A 24,190-nucleotide genomic window follows, 5' to 3' on the forward strand; every position below is an offset into this window, starting at 1 on the left:
CGGAAATACCGGTGTTGACCTCGAAAAAGGCTGAAACCGTGTTAAAGTTCCAAGTTTAAAGATATTTACCCACTCGTATAGATTTTATTTAAATCGTTTCTTCCGCGGAGGTGTTCTCCAACATGTTGCAGGCTTTGAAGGGCGTCAGACACCTGTATTCCAGTGCTATGAAACAAACAGGTAACCAACATATCTGTCTGCATAGAGAAACTTAGGAGTGTTTGTTAGCTAACAGACGTTTTTAAAACCATGACTGTTACTGAAAATAGGAAATGTTTTGCAAAGTTTTAATAATGTTTGAGTATGAGCTGCTGACTGAGGCAACTTCACCACGGTCCAGTACAAGGTTACAGCAAGGTTCATTTCATGTCCTAGTTCAACAGGGTTAGGCAACGAAATGCAGTTTGGGATTCCATTTTGCTGCAAAAAAACACATAAAAACACATAAAACCCCAAAAACTAAGTTATATTTTGAGAATGAGTTGATGAGTCTCCCATCCAGAAGAAAGAAGCTGCTCAGTCGTCGCCTTTTAATATCCACTGGGCTCTTTGCAGGAACCTCTTTTTCGGTAGATGGGTACCCGTTGTGTTCTGGGCGGTTTAAATCTCTCTCTGAAGAGCCCTCCTGTCCCGGTGTCACGTCCCTACTGGTTTTTGAACCTACTGGTTTCCCTTCCGTGCGTGTGTTGTGTTCGCTTAAAAGCAGCAACTGTTTTCTGCCTCTGTCGCCTGATTCGTCACACATTCACAAACATATTGCTGGAGATCTATATACCACATCTCATATCAATTGCAGGGATTACGATTGTATAAGTGAGCACTACATCACAGCCACGTATGAAGAAATACATTGAAGAAAATAAATTTATGGAAAGATCACAACAACCTGGATTCGAACCCTGTCCAGCAAAATAGTGAAACTCCCCGTGGTGGTCATGCTTCGCACTCCGCCACTTGAGCTTAATAGTTTGATCGACATTCATTAATTTATTCATTAAGTCACACCTCGTCGGTGCCCAGGAAACGTTTTGGTTTAGGGTGAACTGAAACAACTGGTTACCTGGGGGCGTATCTTCGAACACTTCCAAATGTATCAATGCTTTTCAAATGTTCACGCCCAGGTTTTCCTAAATTATATTCGGACTATTATAATATTAAAAATACTGATGATAAACTTTTATTACACAAGTTAAAAAAGTGCATCACAGACGTACAATCCGAAAATACACAGCGTGCACCTTACTTCTGGGTGTCGGAATGGGAGCCACTGTATTTCACTATAACGTTACAAGACACATACAATATGTAGAATGACCCTGTAAATCACTACGTCCATTTCTTCATTGTTTTGTGGATAGAACATTACTGATATTTCATTCTTCCTGTATAGCTTAGTGTTCGCAAAGGAGTATTTTCACAGTATCTTACTTAAAAAGGCAGTTAAACTGGGTTCGAAATGAATGTAGGTAGCAGGCTACTTTGCTTGCGGAATAGTCAGATGTACTAAAAAGAAGAAGAAAGACTCTGCATTTGTGTTGTGCTGTTATGCAGAAAATTAATCAACAATCCCGATATTCGATGATGAATGGATTTAGTGATCTCTGAAGCAAAAATGCAAAACATCCGGTGGTTCCAGCTTCTCCGAATGAGTGTCTGCTTCATGTCTTATACTATTGGAAATTGAATATCTTTCTGTTTGGACTGTCGGTTGAACATAGAAAGAGGTTTCAGCTGGTCATAGGCATAACTAAACAAGACTGTTTAATGTCCAGGTTCAGAGCTCTCTATACCAGTACCATGGGGAGAGATCAGAGGGAAAGTCTGGGGTCCTGATCACGGTCGTCCTGTGCTGTGCCTGCACGGCTGGGCTGACAACTGTGGCACGTTCAACACTCTCATTCCCCTTCTACCCAAAGGTAATTGTTGTTCATGTAAAACGTACTCGCATCTTTGTCTTATTCATTTATTATATATATATATATATATATATATATATATATATATATAATAAATGAATATATATATATATATAATAAATGAATATATATATATATATAATAAATGAATATATATATATATATATATATATATATATATATATATATATATATATATAATAAATGAATAAGACAAACGCATTCTGCAGGTAGAAATCGACCCTGCACTTATAAACAGAACACACACAGTAGATATACTCAATGCAGTTTGTTAAACAGGTACCAGGCTACAGAGAGAAAACACCTCTACTCTGACAGTGATGACAACTGTGTCTTTATTAGTTATTAGTATTATTAGTTACTATTATTAAGTACAGTGATCATGTGAACAGACACAAACTTCTCAAAAGTCTCTCCAGCTGTTAAAGCCGACCGACAGCTGATCCAGCTGTGATCAGCTGATCCTCTGTCATCAGAAACAGACGTCGCTTCATGTGACGCTTCTGAAGAAAGCACGTCTCATTTCTCTTTAAACATATTTCCTCGTTTCCTCTCTCCTCGCATGGTTTCCTTGCGTCTCGCCATGCGTTCCTGGTGGGAGGAGCTAAGACGCAAGGAAAAGACGCAAGTGAGGGAAACGGGGATGCAATTAGGAGACTTGAGATATACCGTGTGTTTTCTGAATGAGGGCTGTCTTTTACAAAGCCATCCAGCTCACACAGGTTTATGGTGTTTGGCTAATTGCATCAGTGTGTCCTTTAGCAGATCAGTGTAGTGGGTAGAGTTTGCATGATGGGTGGTCAATACTGGTTTCCTCACAATAAGCAGCTCACTGGTGCCTTGGGGACTTGCATTTGGGCATTTTTCCTACATTATGGGCATATTCTTCTGTCAAATCCAATTATAACTTTCTAAAATATTGAACCTTCTTCATAGCTTAGTAAACGTCTGATTGGGACATTAGTGTGTGCGACGGAAGGTTCAGAGCGAGAGTGCAGCTTTAAAATCTTCATTAGTAATTATCTCTAACTTACTCTATTTTCCGCAATGTTCACTCTTCATCTATCATTTTAGGTCAACGTGAAGAAAAAGGTGTGCTCCATCATACACTGTAGCTATGGAAGCAAACAGACTCGCACATTTGACCCCGTAAGTCTGAAAGTGACAGCAGTGCCCAGGAGCTGCCGGGGCAACAGCGTTTATTTAAAAAGAAAATACGTCGATTTTAAAGTCACTCCTGTTATTTACGTTTCTCGACAGAAGCAAAGAAGCCCTCCGGTTTGACCAACTTTCCTCCTGACAAAACGCTCTCCTGATAATTGAGCTTGGTTACTTTTCTTTTCTAATTCTTTGCCCATATTTGCTTCAGAACATTTAGGTTTTTTTAGTTTAATATAGGTAATTGTTTGCTTAAAGAGATATGCAATAGTCGCTCAGTTCTCCTCCCTGTCCGTCCTCTCAGAGTGCAGATACGTGGCGGTGGATATGCCGGGTCACGGCTTGTCGTCGCATCGTCATCCCGGAGTCTTCTACTCTTTTCCTGAGTACTTGATGGACGTACGCAGAGTCGTTGACGGTGAGTGAGTTCACAAAATTGCACAACACGATTTCCTAGAAATGCATTGTGCCCTGGGGCTGTGTGGTGATTCATTATCTTTCAATAGAAACATAACTCTTATATGTCAGTCGAGGGAGACAACGAGCTGGCGGCCAAAAAGAAAAATGTATTTGTCTCGCCAAAAAAAAAAAGTCTCACAGCAGATTACAGCACCAACTGTCGTGAGCCCGTCAACAACGAACTTCCTTTGGCTCCCCGCTGCCAACTGAAAAGGGTATTTGTAAGGCCCCAGTCACACCGGCACAGGTGCTGCTCATCCGGCTGACGAGCCTCCAATCACCACCTGCAACACAGGAAACACAACGGGGCACCCAGTGCATGATAGGAGGAGGGTCGTCACAAACATGTCAACCAAAATGAAGGATTCTGGGCAGATTTGAATTATAAACAGAGTTTTTTTGGTTATTGAATGGTCTTTCTTTTACAAATTTGAAGAGTTTTGTTTACAGTTTTTTTTTTTTTTTTTATAGCAGATGACAAAAATGACAACCAATACACCTTTACCCTCTGAGGACGGGTTACTATTGTGATATATTCTAATATACCACCCAGCTCTAGTCCTTCTGGATAGCACTGACGTTGTCTCTGAACTATAAACAGCCTGAGTGTTCTGTGGTGAGATACTGAACCTGGTTGATGATCTGTGAAATGACTCCCACAGCTCTGCACTGGAGCCACTTCTCCATCATAGGCCACAGTATGGGTGAGTGCAGCGTAACAGCAGAATGGGAGCATTTAAAATGTTAATGTTATGTTATATTTACAGTATAAAAAGTCAATCTTTATTTCAGGTGGTAACGTTGCTGGAATGGTAAGTGACAGTGTCATGGCATGCTACTATTTTCACAGTACACATATACTGACTCTGTAGAGAGTATTTTGCTGTACCGTGTGGTATTTGGTCTGTTATGTCCACAGTTCAGTGCACTGTATCCTGAGATGGTGGATTCTGTCGTACTGCTGGACTCTTACGGATTCTTACCTGCTGATCAGGTACTTTCAGTTATTAGACTTCGGTTTCCTCAAAGCTGTAATTTGTTGCTTAGTTAAGAGTGAGGGAAAATACAATGTACTTTGAAGTTGTGTTGCAAAATATCCTATTTTTTATTTCCACCAGGTTTCACAACGGTCCTCCCACATGTTGAAAATTCATTGTTGGTCTTTCACTATAGAAGTAATTGTTAACTTCAAATATTTTTATTTTATTTCACATTTAACACCAAACTGTGTTCAGCTACCAGTCACAAAAACCTGAAGCCGAGCACGGACAGATTTAATAGAAGTGGACATTTCTTTTTGTTATTTGAACAGGGTAAACGCACAGAGAATATTAACGTTGTATATAATATGGACAGATTTAATGTACCAGGCTTTAGCAAATTGCCATTTTCCGCCCGTAGAATAGTGAAATAGTGAGCAAGGAAGTTTGCTGTGTGAGTATCCAGAGTTTCGTTTGAAAATGTGTAGATGTTTTTAGTTCTGTTGGGAGATTATTCCGTTGTTTTATGGCGATAAAAGAGACGGATGACTTTCCAAGGGAGGTCTTGTGTTTTGGAATTCTGCAGTCCCCCCTTTAGTGATTCATTGATCTATGCATTTTATACCACATATCCAGGTTGCATTCTCTTAGTTGATTATGTCATCGTTAATTATTGTTATATGCGGCAAAGAATTACAGAAAATGATCAACAATTCTCGGTCATATCATCCACGCCGGCTTTCCATCATGCTTAGCCTCGTATGATCACGAAACGGGTCTTAAACATCTTATCAAAAATGCTCTGTAAAAAGTCTTAAATTGAACTGGCACCACTCCACTAAACATGTAGAGCAGCAGCTACGGAGGAGAAGGAAAGACGAGTTGCTCAGAGTTCAAATGTATTGTTGAAATAAAAACAGCTTTTGTTCATATAATGTAATTGCCTCACCCCATAATATTTCTCTGTGAAGAGCTGCGCTGTCCCGCATCATTGAAGTCTTTTTTTTTTTTTTTTTTCTTGCAGAAGGAAGTGTTTGAAAGGATGAGGCAGGGGATGGATGAGATGTTCCAGTTTGAAAAGCTGTCGGAGGAGAAGAAGAGCAGAGTTTACACTTATGAAAACGCAGTCGAGAGGTGTTACATCTTTCCTGTTCACGTTGTTTTAAACAGACGTCCGATCATCCAGTCATGGTTGTACAAGTGTTTTTCTTAAAGCCTTTGTTATTTTCTTTCAGGCTGTCGGCTGCAAACCCGTCTCTGTCTGAGCGGTCAGTGCGCATCCTTTTAGAGCGAGGTCTAGTTCAAGTTGAAGGAGGTACGCCTTCACATTCCTCCTCTGGAATGTCTGTTGTGGGCGCTCATCTTGGAACAAACTTAGTTTACTTTGAATACGTTGTCATTCCCATGCTGATAATAGAATGTATTTATCTCTTGCAGGTATGGCGTTTACCCGAGACTTTCGTATTAATCTGGTAGGTTTTTGCTGAACTGCACCACTGCGCTTTATTCTTTTATATCTCTCCCACGGGTGTCGTACGCAGCCTTCAAAATTCATGTGCAGCATCGCACATTGTGTTGTTTTCTCCTTTTTGCTTTCAGAAAAATATAGTGCGCATCAGTTTGGAGCAAAGTCTGCAGCTGCAGTCTGAGATAAAAGCCCCTATTCTAGTTGTTCTGTAAGTAATTCCTCCACCCCCGATTCTTCATTACATGTGCTAATCTCAGTGCAGTACTAGGAAAAACATACATGCTATCTTTGTCTTCTCTTTCTTCTTTGTCTTTCCAGAGCAGAGGACGGCTTTGAGAAATTATTTGTTGAACAGGATAAGAAAAAATCTGCATCAGCAATTATCCAGGGCTACAGGGACAGAAACGTGAGTGCATCTTTACAGCGTGTTTGTGTAAAGTAAGGTACGCTCGCATCTTCGTGTTTATTTTTAGCTGTTAAGCCTGTGTGTGTAATTGTGCTTACAGTAGAGAGACAGACAGACAGACTGATGCAAAAGTGGCTGCGTAGTTCAAGCTCAATATCTCCAGAGGCAGCAAAAATCTTTCTTGCTGGGAACGTCAACGCTGACCTACATACTGGCGCTTGGTCAACAGAGAACAGAACTAAACTTCTCTTTCCAAGTCAGCTGGTGATAGAAACACATTCAGCTGCTGTGAAATAAAAGAGAAGCTCGGTATGTCAGAATGATGATGATGATTTTTAAAGCAAGCTATAATCCTATATATCCTCATAGTCGCTCGCAGTGAATCATCACCTGAATCTGCGGCTCCCCTCAGCTTTACTGAGCTTTCATAGAGTCTTTCAGCTCATTGTTTAGCTGTTGCAACTGTTCTGGTTCACTCTCACTGCTCTTATAGTGTCGCTTTCAGCTGCAGCAGGCAGTTTTTAGTAAAAACGCATTTGCTATAGAGAGCTTTTTCCCTCAGGAAGCGGTCGAGACCAAAAACGGAGCTAAAAGAGAGAGAATATTGGACTTGGATTGATCATCTGACCAGAAACACGACTCCAAATTAATGCTAATGTTGCTCCATAACTGCTGGATGTGTGAATAACCAACTGTTTGACATGTTTGCCATATCAACAACGTTGTGTTCACAACTTGTTTCTGCTGCCCCCAGGTGGCCAGAAGAAAACAGTTACTGCAGGTTAAACTGTGACACTCAAATCCCTCGTCTAATATTCCCCGACTCTTTCTTTCAGCACACGTTGGTGACCGTACCAGGCGATCATCACATCCACCTGAATGACCCTGAAGTCGTTGCTGCACTTGTGTCTGACTTCCTGCAGACCAAAGTGTTGACACAGCCAGCCAGACCAGACGAGGAACAGACCTCGAAGTTATAGCGAACACCAAAACGTCACGTTACGCAGCTGATTGGAACAACTTTTTAAAATGTGTTTGTATTCATACTGTGCTGTTAACACTCACCTTGGTGCTTTAACCTGGACTCCTAAATGATTTTATGTATTTTAATAGATATTGATGGAGTGCTAACAGAGCAGTGATTCATGCAGTTAAACAGAAATGATACTTCTGTAACACAGCACAAACCATCAGGGTTCCCACGGTACCTGGAAACCATGGAAAACATGGAATTTATTTTTTCATTTTCCAGGTTTGGAAAAGTCATGGAAACTGAGCAAAAGTGAACACTTACATGGAAATTGAAACAGTTGTCCTGGAAAATTGTATTGGATGATGTGTAAAATAGTAATAAAATGAAACTATTGAGCACAGAATTAAGATGAGTTTATAAAAACCCTTTACATGTGAACAGCTTTTACTGTAGATATAAATGGATGATCCCATGTTGTAGAGCATGCTCTTGGCATCCTATCTGGAATATTGGATGTTGGAATTTGATGCAGGCAACCTGGTGATATGGACTTTAAAAGTATAGTTTCGGATTGGTGGACTTCGGGAATAATAAACGAGAAACGTTACTCGCGATCTCAATAGAAGGGTCAAATACATGCATTTCCCAGCCAACACGGGAGCCTTGACATTTACAGTGAAACTTGTTATGCAAGTTTATCCTCAAATGTAAGTAGCTGTGTTTTAACTGTGTGGTAAACCTGGGTCTACCACACTAGGTGTCCTAGGGGGTTGTGTGTGTGAGGGGAGGGGGGCGCGGATGGGGGCGGAAAGCTTAAGGGGCCTATAGATCATCACTTAATATGGTACCTGGAAAATCAGGAGGTAGCATGGAATTTTTTTTCAAGGCAAGTGTGGGAACCCTGACCATGTTTGGCTGCTGATGGCATGGTACAGTACGAGATATGATCTTCTTAACAGTACTCCACCCATTTATCACTGTTGGACTCACGATGGACAGTTAAAAAATAAATAAATAAAAGGATCAAAATCAATGCAGCAGAAGCAGTTATTGTCTTTTATATTCCACGCATTCTTCTCCCTTGTCAAAACTGGGCGCCTCCATTACCCACAATGCAACTCAACCACAGACCGTACTTTTTGTGGAATGCTAACTTTGCCAGTAGAACTAATAGTAGAGATGACAATGGAGGGAATTTAGTCAATTGGAGGTGTCATGAACTAAAGTTTTGGACGGGCACATTTTAAAGGTACAGTGTGAAGGGTTTGGCACCATCTAGCGGTGAGGTTGCAGATTGCAACCAACTGAAACTCCTCCCCCGTGTGCCAAGCCTGTAGGAGAACTACAGTGGCCGACGTGGTATGTAAATGTCTCAATTTAGAGCCAGTGTTTGGTTTGTCCGTTCTGGGCTACTGTAGAAACAAGGCGGCCGGCTCAGTGAAGAGGACCTGCTTTGAATGTCAGTATAAATGGCTCGTTTTAAAGTAAAGAAAGCACAACCATTCTTATTTTCAGGTGATTATACACTATAGAACACATACTCAATGGGAAAGTGCTTCAATTAAAATACATATGACCCCAATAACTCAACTCAGGTGCCGCTTACTAGAATTCCTCTGCCATAATCAATATTTTTATGATAATGTAGGAAGTGTGGAAATCATAAACCTTGTTGCACCACTGAACTCTTTTCTCAGCCCGGTGTCTTCCTGCTGCCCTGCTACAGACTGCTGAGTATCAGCAGAAAACAGTTCTATCATCTTGTAGCTTCTGCCTTTGAGGATTATTTTAAATGCACCGTGGCGGGCCAGGTGTCTTAGAAGTCTGCTGCCTGCTGTTAATATTTTAGCAGTTGCACAGTTTCTCTGAAGTGTGTGTGTGTGTGTGTGTGTGTGTGTGTGTGTGTGTGTGTGTGTGTGTGTGTGTGTGTGTGTGTGCGCGCGTGCGTGTATAATCTCTAAAATCAGTGCGCTGTGGGAAGACAGAGTACCCATGAGTGCCACGGTGGGAGCAGAGGATGAATCTGGACTCGACAAGTATTTGTTTACAGCCTGTCTTCGGTAATACAGCCTTTAATCTATAATAAAGATGGCTTTTATTTTGAAGGATTATCTGCTGGATATCCACGGAACTGCAGTCTTTGGCATTATTTTAAAGAGTAACTGCACATTTGAATGTGTTTTTTAAAAGTGATAAACTAAATGTTATGGCTGTGCTGTGATGAAACAATCACCAGTGCTGGTGTTAATAACAGTTATTACCAAATGTATATTTCCGGCATTATTACATGCAAAAAAACATCTGCCACTGTTTTAAATCAGCCCTAATCTTGCAAGAATAATTCTGACATAAGCTGCGTTCCAAATCGCATACTTTTCGAATTTAATGCAACTGCCCTTACAAAGTGCGTACTGTTGCATGTAGTGTGCATTTGATTGGGACATACTGCTTCCTCATATGGCACCTTGAACTTGAATCTCTTACTTATATATCCACTGGTATATAAACCATGCTGGATTGGGACATACTTCATATTTTTCTGGCATACTAAATAGTATGGTAACATTGGAACGCTCAGATAGTCCACGAGACTGATCTATTTCACTATTTTCAATAGTTAATAATGTTAACTTTCTCCAATCAGACCCCCTCCTCACCTCTCCCCACAGCGTGAGGGGGAGGGACCGGGCCACTGGGGTAAATATTTACCTACAAATGTTGTTGTTGCACAGTTTTCTTTTTTCTCTCAAATAGTCAACATTTTTGATTCTCTTGATGTAGTTGTTTGAAAGCTGTTAAGCTGCGGACAGTTATTGAAACTCGATATGTAAAATACATAATTGGAGCACAGAACTTTTTAGGAGAGGGAAAACAATGTTGTCTTTGAGAAGAATTGTTTTGTATCTGTAGCTATTTTGTAGCAATTTCACTTTCACCACGAAAATAACCCACATTAAATGATGAAGGGGCGCCTTAAGAAAAGTTTGAGTCTTGATTCACCTGTGGAATTTAAACAAACCGTTTTCTCTGTTCATCAGTATTGAATACTGACCGTTAAAACAAAGCATCACATAGATACGTCATGTGGTTAATATCTCTCCATTGACTTCACAGAGTTAAAATCACAAGGGATCAGTGAAGAAAGTGTATAATTGAAGCAGGAACTTTCCTACTTTGTGTACTGAATATATAGTCAAACCATTTTGGATTGAGGCTTTTAGAAGTTCTTGGTTGATAGTTTGGTTCAGCAAGTCCCTTTGACTACTAGTTTATGTTTAGCCTAGAGAGGAGAGATGTCACACACTAAATATATCAAAACGTGCATCTTCTGGCTGCCTGAATGAATGATCGCAAGTCTAATGCATTTGATAATAGTAAAAACCTCCTGATTCAAAAGACTTGGTTAATACAATGACAGAGATACTGTTTCTCAAAGTCCATTGGTAGTTTGGAAGATGGATCTTTCATTGGGGGAAATAGCTACAGGTGAAAACACTGAGCATCAGGCGCTGCCTGAAAAACCGTACTGAGGGACCAAAAACACAAACGGACCAAGAGGACGCGGAAGTTACTTTGGACCGGGGGCGGGACGTGTTCAGGGCTCCGGTTCATGTGGGGAAATACGAGCACTGCTGCAAACTTTACACGGCTAACTGCAATGTCTGAAGAAGGTAACAAAGTCAGACTATGCATACATTCATAAATGTCACGTGACAACCGTTAACAAGAACAGCTATGCACTTGTTGACTAAAGTTGTGTGTCTTTAGCATCTAAACAGCACCTTTCTTTTGCTCATATAGGCCTGTAATGATGCTGTTCATTTATGTTTTCACTTGTCTGTCAGATATGTGTGTATGGGCTGCAGACTTTAGTGTCATAAGTGTAGTTCACTTCTGTGGGATGATTTTTTTTATTCATCGATCAAATGTTACTGATTGTCTGATATACAATAATAATATAAATAGTCGTGTTGATGTTAACAGTTTGAGCTGTTCACTGCTGTAGTAGCTGATCTGTGTATTGTGTCCAGTGTGTTCGGATCTCTCCGTCCCGGTCCCATGGGGACACATCAGAGGGAGAGTCTGGGGTCCTGATCACGGTCGTCCCGTGCTGTGCCTGCACGGCTGGGCTGACAACTGTGGTGCATTCAACACCCTCATTCCCCTTCTACCCAAAGGTAAACTGTGGCTCGTGGGTAAAGGGTGACACTTTATTTCATTTTGTGCGGTCTGTAATTGTCTAATAATTCTCCTGGACTTTTCCTGGAGAGAGCCTCGCAATTTAATTAGGCCCAGATTTGGGTCAAATGAAGTTCTTTGGATCAATTCCCTTTTTTAAGTTAAGTTAAGTTATTTTTAAAAAATCAGTTTCTCATAGAAAGTTGTCCCAGTAATTAAGTTAACATAGTAACGGCAAAAAGGTCACATTCACAACAGCTAGCCTCACGGTAATTCAACGGTTACAGAATGCTACGTTAGCCACACGTTAGCTCAAGACAGGGTGGCTAACTCGGTTAGCAGTAAACTGATGATAGAAGAACTAAATTCTACCAAATTATTTAATAGACAATCACACAAGTACGTACAAACAACAGCTTTTGAGGAGTAGTTAAAAAAGGTCCCTCAATTGTTTAGTATGGTGAACAATGTAATTTAAACTGATATGGAACTGTGCTAGCAGCTGCTCAGTCCGTGCAGATCAGGTCAGCTGTACATGCACGCATACATTTCATGGAAAATAAAGTTTACAATGATAAATTAATGATTAATTTCCTTTAACTCTGAGCTGAAGTGGAGCTGTTGGTTCACAACATAAACTCAACTGAGCTCGTTGAACTCTCAGAACGTTATGGCTGTAATTCCCTTTAATCAGTAGGCTGCCAAGTTAGTGATCTCTTTCCAGGAAGCTTCCTTGGAATTATAAATTTTAACGTAAAAAAATTGTAATGTTTGGGATTTGGTGTCAATTCCCCCGAGTTTGTTGCGTGAATATTTCACATATCTCCTCTCTGTCCGTCCTCTCAGAGTGCAGATACGTGGCGCTGGATCTGTCGGGTCACGGTCTGTCATCTCATCGTCCTCCTGGAGATTTCTACTCCTATCCTGCATACGTGGCGGATATACGCAGAGTCGCTGATGGTGTGTGTTTGTGAACTCATAATGCTGTGCAATAGTATTGTCCCAAACATCAGTTTAAGTTTAATGCATAAAAGTAAACCCCAGAAGGACTTATGGCAACTACAAAAACTACCTCGGTGTTCTGTGACAAGATACCGAACCTGGTTGATGATCTGTGAAATTAACTCCCGCAGCTCTGCAGCTGAGGAAATTCTCCATCATAAGCCACAGTATGGGTGAGTGCAGCTTAACGACAGAATTTATCTTAATCTGTAATGCTGTGCTACAAAATCATAGAAAGTGCAAATCACGTGCAGCTTCTTTTTATTCACAGGTGCTGAAATCGCTGCATTGGTGAGCGTCGTTGTCTTATCTATTTCCTCACTAAATATACAGAGACTGCTTTGCTGTGGGGGGGGGGGGGGGGGGGGGGGGGGGGTTTGCATGTGGTATCATCATATGGTTCAAATTGTGTCTTCCACAGTTCAGTGCGCTGTACCCCGAGATGGTGGACGCTCTCGTGCTTCTGGACTCTTACGCATTCCTACCTACAGATTCAGTACGACTCATTCTGACTCCCCGGGTTACACTCTCTGTGAAGCTTTAGTGGTTTGTGTGGTTGAATGCACGACCGGGACAACCTGATCAGACACCAAGCAAAAGAAAAGTTATCATATGTACTACTCTTATTATACTATGTGAACATTTCTTTTTGTAAATTTCCCAAAGTTCAAAGGAAAGACATTTTGAGGGGTATATAGTGAATCCTCTTTTTCACTAATTCTCAGTTAATTTCTATTAATTTATGTAGCGACGTATCGTAACAAACACTTTCATATAGAGCAGCTTAGACCATACTTTAAAACAATCCTCTTTAACAGGATCCATGGGCAGAATTGTGCTGAAAGAGAGAGACCGGGAGAGACAGCAACACCAATAATATCCTATAACCACTATAATAATAAAAAAAGTATTGATTTAAAAATATTAGTAGCAGTGAAAATGATAATAATTATAGAAATATGACTACTAATAATATGGATATAATAAAACGATAACAGCAGTAAGAGTAGCAGTAGTAGTAAAAGTAATATGACTGATTATAATAGCAGCAGGAGGTATCATGGGAAGGATCTTGGAGTCGAGGTTTATCGTCTAGGGCTGGTCCAAAGCAAACCTGAGCCAGCCCTGACTCTAACCGTTATCAAAGGGGAAAGTCTGAAGCCTACTCCTAAATGTGGTGAGTGTGTCTGCCTCCCAGACTGAAACCGGGAGCTGGTTCAACAGGAGAGGAGCTTGGTAGCTGAATACTCTGGCTCCCATAATTTACTTCTTTATTTATTTATTTTGCTGGCTGGCTATAGTTCATTTAAGTTTTTGGCTCTAAAGAGTCCCAAAATCAGGCCATTTGATGCCCACCATTTGTATTTTATTGATTGCAGAATGTAAAACTCCCTCCAGGACGCTAGACCTCCCAACTCCCAAGACAAATGCAGAGGACCTGACCTCAGTGTCCTCAATGCATCATCTGTATAAAATGGCTTTTATGGAAATAACTTGTTTTTGTTGTGCTTCAATTATCTTTATTTCCATCCTTACTTTTTAATAATATACCCTTATGTCATATCATATAAAAAAGAGCATCGTTCCACTCGATATTATTGAATTGGGCTTCAATTATCTTTATTTTCAACCTTTACTATCTGTCCTTGCATATACAAAAGGGGCCCTGCTGTACTTTCCTCTCCTTTCAGTCGCTCCTGTCTCCTTTAATTGCAGAAAGAAGTTTCCAAAGAGATGAGGAAGGGGATGGATCAGATCTTTCAGTTTGAAAACAAGACCGAAGACAAGAAAAGAGTTTACACTTATGAGAAGGCAGTTGAGAGGTATAATTTACAAAGATTCATATTTCTAAGGACTTTGTCTCTACAGTCTGCTGCTGACTAAAGTGATTTTGTTTCTTTCAGGTTATCGGCTGCAAACCCGACTCTGACTGAACAGGCAGCGCACATCCTTTTGGAGCGAGGTCTAGTTCAAGTTGAAGGAGGTGCGTCTTTTATCTCTTCTCCTCCTCTCGGAGCCGAATAATCTCACTTTGCTTTTCGGCTGAATGTGTTTCTCTTCTGCAGGATTTGCGTTCTCCAGAGACCTGCGAATTAACTTTGTGAGTCACCTCTCAGACCCTCCCCTACATTCACCATCTCCTCTCTGTTAACTTGAGTCTTTACACAGCGGTTTAGCGTTCAGCTTTGCACAGTTCATGAGTTTCATTCTATGTTTTCAGAGAAACATATGGCGCATCAGTTCGGAGCAGAGTCTGGAGCTGCAGTCGAGGGTTCAAGCCTCTGTTCTACTTGTTCTGTAAGATATTGATCACCACTCTGAAATGGATTATTGCATTATGTTATGAATAGCAGACAGAGACGTTTATAACAGCTGACTGACGTACAGTAGCTAATGTCTTTAGCAGAAAGAGATGTGAAAATCATTACCTGTCACTGACGTGTTTCTTTTCTTTTTTTTTAAAGTATGCAAGTCTCAAATTGTATGTTTCAAATATCTTTCTCCAGAGCAGAAAAAGGCATCAGTAGAACATTTTTCCAACCAACTGAAAGGGAATTTATCTCAACACTTCTCCATCGCTTACAGGACCAAAACGTGAGTTTACAACTTGGGACAGAATAACAAAGATTTGAAGCGTTTTTTTTAAAATCGCTCTCTGTTTCTGTTGGTTTCAGCACACGGTGGTGACGGTACCAGGTGATCACCACGTTCATCTGAATGAGCCTGAAGTCATCGCTCCGATCGTGTCCGACTTCCTGCGGAACAAAGTGTTGTCCCAGTCAATCAACGGACGGAACAAGTTATAAGCTGCAAATATAATCGCGCTGGCACATTTAAGTTAAATTGCACTGTGCCGATGCTGAGGGGATCAGCCGTATGTGTACTTTTATCTCACAACTTTGTTGACAAACCAGAACGGGGGGTGTGACAGACACACTTCTGCACGTACATAGCACCTTCAGCCTTCACTGTAAGCCAATGGGCTATCAGCTTTTTTCTTTTTTAGTTTGTTTGTCCCACTTGTTAGTCCCACTGAAAGTAAGTTTCAGTTCCCCTTTCAAAGCGTCCTGTAGAAGCAGAGGAGGGATTTGCATCACAACGTCACCTCATTCCAAGATGCACCAACAAGTAAAAAAGTCACTGCTGACATTTTTCAAGGGTTTCAAACATGCACATTTAAATAATAAAAATTAAAAAAAACATATAAAGAAAATATGAAGCCTGTGGGTCATTATTGAATTCTCCCAGGAATAGAGTCAACAAGCAATGCTGCCCTTCTTTTCCTTTTTCAAGTTCTTAATGATCACAAATTGTGGATTAAATGGCAGAAATAGTCTGCCATTTATTAGTCTGACTATTTCTTATCCATATGTAGTTTAGGACAGAGACAGGCTAGCTGTTTGCCCGTTTCCACTCTTTATGCTAAGCTAAGCTAACTGGCTGTAGCTTCATATTTGCGGCACCAGCTGAGGAGTGGTGTCAATTTTCTCGTCTAACTCTTGCAGGAAAACAAGTGTATTTCCCAATTTCCATTTCATCAACTTTTCTGTTCAATTTGACACACTTCCAAAGGTGTGACATGCTGCCGAGATAAGTGTCATAAACAACCTCAGCCCAACAACAACCCTTCGGTCTGAGAAACACCCTCCAGCTAATTCTCAGTTGACAGAATCTGTTTCCAGGTTCTTTGTGTGAGACTCGTTTCAATCTGCCTTCAGGTTTCATCACATCACTGGCTGTAAATTGCTTTGGATATTTCACCGACCACACCCCAGTGTGATCTCTCAGAAGCCTTTGAATACAGTTAATCCCTATTTACTTCTGTACAGATGATCTCATATTGGATTAGATTCTTTTGTTGATGGTTTCATTATAGATAGTTTGCAAAAGTTGCTGATGTGAAAAAACCAGGTCAGTAGTTACAGTAAAGTTGAAAGTAACATGTAAAGCCAAAGCTAAAAAGATATGTTGTGCACATTAACGGTAAAAAGAGTTTTCCTCTCACAGAGGCTAATGTGGATTCAGAAAATGTTAAAATGTCTGTGGTCCCCCATCTTACTCTGACAATCTGGCCACCAAGCGTATGGTTCCATGACATTATGCTGTCAACGATTCAAGATCCGTTATTATCCGTTCGACCGGTCGAGTGAGTGAGTGTGCATCTCTGTGTCTGTCCACGGCTAATCTCACATTCTGCTGCAGCAAGCTGCATAATATTTTGGGTGGCCAGTTATGGCTGCACGCTCAATAACGTCTCATAGTTGGAAGTGACTCACATTTTCTCAAAACACATTTTATTTCCGGTTTTATACTGCCAACTGACTCCTCACTCCCTACTATAAACCGGCCCCGGTATATAGGCCGCTAGTGATAATCCAACTGAGTGCATCACCGATCCCCAGCCGCTACTCTGCACCCACAGTGAGTGGTTTAACAGTTAGCGGTGTGTTTGATCTAACTGCTAATGGTAGCACCAGTACACACACTGGTTCCTCTCGGCTGCTGCTCTGAGGCTCACTTTTATTGTTTTGGACGGTGTGTTTAGCTAACAGCTAAAAGAACTACCAGTGCACACCCTGCTGTACCTCATTGTGACTCAGCCACTAAGAGGACAGACAGCTTGGTGAGATTAATTCAGTTTTTAGCAAGATTACATGGCGTTTGTTATGCAACAATTTCAAGTCGATTGCCTGCATACGTCACAGCTTGTTTTTGAGTTTGAATGAAGTGTGTTTTACGACGTGTTAGTCTCTTGACGGGGAGTTAGCCAGAATTTAATACAATTAAATATAAGAGCAAAATAAACGAAGCAATGCAAAATATCCATTAAAGAAAAAACAATTGAGACATTGCATTCAAGGTGATTGCACTTATGCACAGAAGTTGGATTGCACTTTAATCAGGCCACAGAAACCATAACCTAACTTTCATCCTGTGTATGGACGTTTGTTCTTGATTTTCTCTAAATCATCCGATTGGTTGAGCCTTCGGAGGCCGCACATATCTGGAAGAGAGCAGTGTACTCGAGATCATCCCATTACAGAGAGGGGGCTGAATGGTGGTGTTGTTCTCAGCAAGCACCAGCTTTCACTCTTTTCACAGATTAATTGTCCTGGCAGGAGACTGCCTGACAGCCAGTACTGAGGGAACAAAAAACAGTTACAGAGCGCAGAGAGCCCTTCATTGTCACTTGGCTTAATTCCCACTGCTCTCTGAGGTTTATGAGGATTAGCCATCACAGCAGTCCTTCAATATTTATGTTGCCCTCAGGTTCCAAAGGTCAGAGTTTGTCTGCGTGTTTCATTTCTTAACAGATGTTTCAGGATTTGTTTGACGCTTTGTGTGGATTATTAAGGTCATTGACGTCACTTTGCTTTTGAGATTTCTTTGTTTTTGTTTGTCAGACAGATCATCAGACGCTGAAATGTCATCTGCAATGAAACAAGCAGGTAATATTTCTTATTGACCCAACTCAAACCAAGACTCACGGAAGTAGTTAAATCCTATAATAGTTCATTTCTATTTACAGTAAATATCTGTCAGATAATTGTTTTAGTTTTTTTGCTGTTGCGAAGATTTTATTTTGTGTAATGTGTCCAGGTTCAGATCTTTCTGTCCCGGTCCCATGGGGACAGATCGGAGGGAGAGTCTGGGGTCCTGATCACGGTCGTCCCGTGCTGTGCCTGCACGGCTGGGCTGACAACTGTGGCGCATTCAACACCCTCATTCCCCTTCTACCCAAAGGTAAACTGTGACAGAGTAGACGAGAGCTTTTAAACCATGTGACTCACTTTGTACCCCATTTTAACAAAAGTAAAGCTGTGTCCTAAATCCACACTTCTCACTTAGTCTAAAGCCGGATCAGCGACTTATTTATGTATTTATTTATTGTTTATGTATTTGTTTCTATGTATTTATTTATTTATTTATTTATATATCTATTTATTTATTTATACATAAATTGATTTTATTTCACTATATAACATTAACTGAAATGGCTTTTCCTACTATTTTCCCACAATGCAATGCGTAAAGGAAATGCAGTAGCACTTTACAGCTACACTGTGTGCACAATTATTATGCAACTAAATGAAAAACGAAAATGTTCCCATCTCACTTGTTTATTTTCATCTTTTAAAGTAAGAATAATAAACAAACAACTCAAAATGTACAAAAAAATAGTAACCAATATAGCCCCCCTTTTCAATAACAGTAATAAGCCTTCCATTCATGGATTCTGTCACTTGACGATGAACTATTTTGATTTTGAGTCCATCTTCAACCCGAAAAGGTCCAACTAGCTGGTATTATTAAAGATGAGCTAGAACTTGTGGGCCCTTCTTAAACGGGAGATTTACGGTGAAGGAAAACAGTCCACCTCTCTGAACAGTGTCTGGGAGGCTGTGGTTGCTGCTGCACAACAAGTTGATCGTTGATCAGAGGATCTTGTTCCTGAGCTCTCTACACTCTCTACAGTTTTCATCTCTCTTTCTACTTTGCTCAGAGTGCAGATATGTGGCGGTGGACCTGGCAGGTCACGGTCTGTCCTCCCACCGCCCCCCCGGAGGCCTCTATACAACCACTGAAAACGTGGCGGACGTACGCAGAGTCGTTGACGGTGTGTGAGTTTGCAGGATCTTTTTCAGCCATTTCAGTTTGGCTCAGATCTGGTTGGATCCCTTCAGGACTCTGGTGCATTTCTGTAACTGAAGTAGAGCTGTAAGCAAGCTAGATTTAATGTTTCCTATGAAATAACTCCCGCAGGTCTCCAGTGGACACAATTCTCCATCATTGGACACGATATGGGTGAGTGAGCAGAATATAGATGGTACACCTGATACACATTGACACTGACGCTGTGCATTTTCACATCCTACAGCCAATACATACTTCTAATACTTCTAACTGCTTCTTTATGGGACAAAACAAGCAATAACAAGATGCTACTTAGGACATTTTTCTAATTTTTTTTCCAGCACGTTTTAGACTAAATAACTAATTGATTCATTTAAAATGGATTAGTTGATGATGAAAGTAGGTCAATTACAACAACAAAAAAAGACTTTGAGGAGTGTCTAAAGCTTTGAGCATGATCGTTTCTTCACTCTTACAGGTGGCAACATCGCTGCCATGGTAACTACGATTCCTCACTTATCTCAGTTTCTTTACACAATATCCAGAGAATATGTTCCTGTCATGTCTTGCCTGGTGTCACGTTGTGTTTTCCACAGTTCAGTGCACTCTATCCTGAGATGGTGGATGCTCTGGTGCTTCTGGACTCTTTCGGATTCAAAGCCACGGATCCAGTATTACAACCTTTTTTATTCATTTATTATCACTGTATTGCATATGACAAGCCTTTAAAGAGGGAAGATGATCGAATGGTATTGCTCCTCAGTTGTCTTCATATTCCGCCTTTGTCTCTTTTCCCGCAGAAAGAACTCTCCAAAGTGATGAGGAAGGGGATGGATGAGGTGCTTCAGTTTGAAAAGGAGACAGAGGAGAGGAACAGAGTTTACACCTATGAGAAGGCAGTTGAGAGGTACTACTGCACCACTCCAGTTTATGGACAAAATAAATAAACCTTCATGCATGCAAGATGTTTTTTTGCTGATTTGCAGGCGGAACTCAAACGATTTTACACATCAGCGTTGATTTAAAAAAATATAAATTCTGTGCGTGTAGCTGGAAAGAAGTGAGCTTAGCAGACTCCTCCTCTCTGGTGGAGCTTAATTAGCTGCCACCGGTATCCACAAACCCAAAACCTCCAACCCGACCGCCAATGTTGCATTGTGGGTAATGTAGGCGCCAGGTTTTGATAAGGGAGAGGAACGTAGGGAATATAAAATAGCCACATCTCTGGTTCTGCATCACCGATTGTTTTAATTCATCACACAGAGAGATCAAACGGAGCAAAAATAAATATGGCTATTATATATTATTATATATATTACTGATGGCTAAAGTGTTTTCTTTCTTTCAGGTTGTTGGCTTCAAACCCGACTCTGACTGAACAGGCAGCGCACATCCTTTCAGAGCGAGGTCTAGTTCAAGTTGAAGAAGGTGCGTCTTTCATCTCTTCTCCTCCTCTCGGAGACGAATGATCTCACTTTGCGTTTCAGCCGAATGTGTTTCTCTTCTGCAGGATTCGCGTTCTCCAGAGACCTGCAAATTAATGCTGTAAGTCACTTTTTAACCTCCCAGACATTCCCCCACATTCCCCGCCACCTCTCTGTTAACTCTTTTTTGTTTTAGCATTCAACTTTTACAGTACATGTGTTTTATCTTGTTTTCAGAGATGCATAGTGAGCTTCAGTTTGGAGCAGAGTCTGGAGATGCTGTCCAAGATTCAAGCGGCTGTTCTAGTTGTTCTGTAAGATATCGATCCCCACACTGAGATGGATGTTTGCATTATAATGCTATGACTGTCAGTCCCCTTGTATGTCCTAATGCAGTCATTTAACAGCCTAAATGAAATCATCAAAGCATGTCATACTAAACTGTTCAAAATCTCTGTTTTTCTAGAGGAGACAAAGGCTTCGGTGCCACATTTCCAGAACCAAACAAATCCAGCGCCGTACTTCTCCAAGGATATCGTGACAGAAACGTGAGTCTGAATCTTGGAAGGAAAAAAATAATTATGGTAATTAACCACCGCAGCACCAGGAGGGTGAGAGTTAAGCATCCGGGACAGTGAGGCAGATCTAAAAGTATAGTTCAGTGTCTCAGAATGAGCAGACGTATTCAGAGATGTGAGTTTTTAAGAGCAGAAAGTCTTCACACACCAAATCAGGGTCCGGGTATGAGCATGCTGGCTCACTTACTGGCGACAAGTCAAGATGTCTGCCGTGGAGTTGGTCTTTAGTATAAAGGTAGAACAGTTTCCCAATCAAAAGGAGCAACAGCAAAAGAACTACACGATAAAACATTTGTGTGGTACACTACGATGAAAACAGCAGCTCAACCGTCGTGAGTCACTGTAGCTTAAGATAAATCAGGGTATGAGAGAAAATCTTAACGTTCTACAGGAAAGGAGACATTTAATATGAAAATCCAGTGAGCTTCACAGTCTTTCTGGATTACCACCAACATGTTTTTACTACAAAGATGTTGGGTGCATTCGCACTGTAACAGATGACCTGATATGAACATTTTTACCTAAAATAAAATGTATAAAGTAACCTGTTTTCAAGATAATGTCACAAGCGATAGAAAATACAATAACAAATGAAGGTAAATGTCTCCTTTCTTCTAACATCAGCCCTTAAAGGGTGTCAGATAGATTAGGGTTCTCATAAAGGTAAATATAGACGGGAACGTTAACATTGACTACTGCAGCTGCTGTAAATTGGTCAAGTAATGGGAGAATAGAGGATGTGCATTAACCTAAAGCTTCTGATTATAGCCTCGTCCCTAATTACAGTTCAATGAGGAGAGATCAGCTGGAAGTGTTCCTTCATTAAACGTCAGGAAGACAAGAATCAATAAACGGATATCAAAGTACTCAGTTCTGGCTTTCTGATGCTTTTGGTGTACCGCTAAAACACAGCTTGTTGAATTACAAAAAAATTAAATTTTCTTTAAAAACACTTCAATAAACTTTCAAGCAGGAGGCCGATGTTCAGTTATTTAGAAGTTACTTTTGTGACGTGTTTTCTGTATTTATGTCACACTGTTTTTTGTTTTTTATTTTGAATACATAATGCACCATATTTACAGAATCAATACATATATAGTATCCGAAGTGAACCAACAGCGTGAGGAAGGCAAAAGGATCTTCCTCTGGGAATTGTTACGCAAGAAAACGCTGACTGACGGAACAACACAAAGAAACTTGAGATAGGAGAGTAATATTTTTAGCATGCTTTTGTTCAAAACTAAATTATCCTCTCTCTCTCTCTCTCTCTCTCTCTCTCTCTCTCTCTCTCTCTCTCTCTCTCTCTCTCTCTGTCTCTGTCTCTCTCTCTCTCAGCACACGGTGGTGACGGTACCGGGCGATCATCACGTCCATCTGAACGACCCAGAGGTCGTCGCTCCATTCGTCTTTGACTTCCTGCGGACCAAAGCGCTCTCACAGCAGCTGCCGACATAGTTGACACACACAAACACAAACGCAAACACAAACACAAACACAAACACAAACACACACACAAACACAAACACACACATATTCATTGTGAAATCTCACACTTGAGGTCTCGTTACGCAGCTCTCATCTCCCTCCAATCAGTCATTTCTTTAATTCTGATATTATAACAATTTGCAAACTTTACACGTACAGACAGAAGTAATAATGAACTGTGTTTAGTTGTAATCATTTCATGGTGATGACTGCATGTGTTTGCGATGCCCTATTTTGTCTGCTTCTTGAAACAAAATGGTAACTTGTTTGTTCATATGATACTCTTTTTATAGTTTATATTTTTCTAATGTTTGATAAGTCGTTGATTGCCTGTCTGCATCTCCATAACGTGGACTGTGAAGACACCAGGGGCAACGATGGAAATAAGACTTTAATCAGCAATCAAAGAAATTATAATATATTAACTTTCCAAAGAGTCGAGGCTGCAAAGTACAAATCATCAAAACCAATCCCAGCAATAAAATAAGACGTCCTTATGCTATCCCTCATAAAGTGTGATAAATATATGTTCAACGTAGATCTCATTCAAATCAGCTTGTGACGGAATGTGACTTTTATGTATAACTTGTGCGTTCAGCTTGTCGTCATTTTCATTTGAAGCCGATCTGTTTACCTCGGCTGCTTTTGGTGATTCTGACTCTTGTGCGGAACGAGCTAAAAATGGCAGTCATTAAAAAAGAGATGACATCCTCTGACAACGTTTCATTATGGAGGCCCAGCCTCTCTGTGTTCAGCTTCACTTTTACTCATGGGAGTGACTCCATAAAACACTGCAGCTGCCGTCAGTCAGAACAGATATATAGAGGTGCAGCTCTTCCCCCCCCCCATCTCTCTCAATGTCACATAAACTGTGATGGCCTTGCTGTTAAATGGACTGGAATTGATTTTACGCAGTGAGCTGCGAGGCGGCGAGCATCCAGACATCTGAAGGGGACCCTCTCCTCCTCAACCCCCCCCCCCTCCAAAAAAAATGATTATGGTTATATAACTTTCCCTCCCACTCCTCTCCGCCAGCAGCAGGGGGTGTTGTCATGGCAACCCCCACCCTTCCTTTTTTTTTTTTTTTTTTTTTTTAAACGTCAGAGCCAGGAGCTTGGAAGGATGAAGCCGCATGCAGCTTCTGTCTCCGCTTCTGTGCCACTCAGAGGAGCACATGCAACAGTCGGAGCTGCGGCGCTGGAAAAAAACGATCTGGTGATTTGATTGGGACTCGCGGCCGCTGCTGCACATCACAGACCGCCTGAGACCAGGACGCCCAACGGATTCAGCAGCGTCCGCAGGTAAGCACGGTGGCTTTTCTTTCTCTTTTTTTTTTTTGTGCTGGGCTCTATTTTTAGAGTGCAACACCTGTCTGTGTTTTTTCCAATTCAAAGTCGTTGCTGGGAGCTGATTGTGTAATGTCTTGGATCCCCAGTGCCTGTGATTGTAATGAGGAAGGCTTTTTTAAGAAATGGCTGAAACTAATGGGATGCTGCAGTCTGTCA

At 40.9% G+C, this 24,190-nt stretch overlaps 2 protein-coding genes across 2 annotated transcripts; both read left to right on the forward strand.

The window, feature by feature from the left end:
* The first annotated feature begins 4 nt into the window (after window positions 1–4).
* Window positions 5–15,769, forward strand: LOC306695489 (uncharacterized protein). The gene is made up of 24 exons (XM_079158744.1): window positions 5–180; window positions 1,773–1,916; window positions 3,400–3,513; window positions 4,217–4,258; window positions 4,347–4,366; window positions 4,474–4,548; window positions 5,559–5,668; window positions 5,770–5,849; window positions 5,972–6,006; window positions 6,134–6,210; window positions 6,321–6,408; window positions 7,245–7,381; window positions 10,913–11,052; window positions 11,413–11,559; window positions 12,407–12,520; window positions 12,694–12,735; window positions 12,834–12,853; window positions 12,984–13,058; window positions 14,279–14,385; window positions 14,467–14,546; window positions 14,629–14,663; window positions 14,784–14,860; window positions 15,070–15,157; window positions 15,238–15,769. Exons 1-24 carry the CDS (start codon window positions 123–125, stop codon window positions 15,367–15,369), a joined length of 2,037 nt encoding a protein of 678 aa, XP_079014870.1. The 5' UTR covers window positions 5–122; the 3' UTR covers window positions 15,370–15,769.
* Window positions 15,770–17,792: 2,023 nt separating this feature from the next.
* On the forward strand, window positions 17,793–23,398 carry LOC306696643 (serine hydrolase-like protein). The gene is made up of 13 exons (XM_079160303.1): window positions 17,793–17,842; window positions 17,968–18,012; window positions 18,164–18,307; window positions 19,068–19,181; window positions 19,328–19,369; window positions 19,677–19,696; window positions 19,795–19,869; window positions 19,999–20,105; window positions 20,547–20,626; window positions 20,709–20,743; window positions 20,860–20,936; window positions 21,089–21,170; window positions 22,536–23,398. Exons 1-13 carry the CDS (start codon window positions 17,821–17,823, stop codon window positions 22,653–22,655), a joined length of 963 nt encoding a protein of 320 aa, XP_079016429.1. The 5' UTR covers window positions 17,793–17,820; the 3' UTR covers window positions 22,656–23,398.
* Window positions 23,399–24,190: the final 792 nt, after the last annotated feature.

Source organism: Pholis gunnellus (genome assembly GCF_910591455.1).
Source record: "Pholis gunnellus genome assembly, chromosome: 5".
NCBI classification, from domain to species: Eukaryota; Metazoa; Chordata; class Actinopteri; order Perciformes; family Pholidae; genus Pholis; species Pholis gunnellus.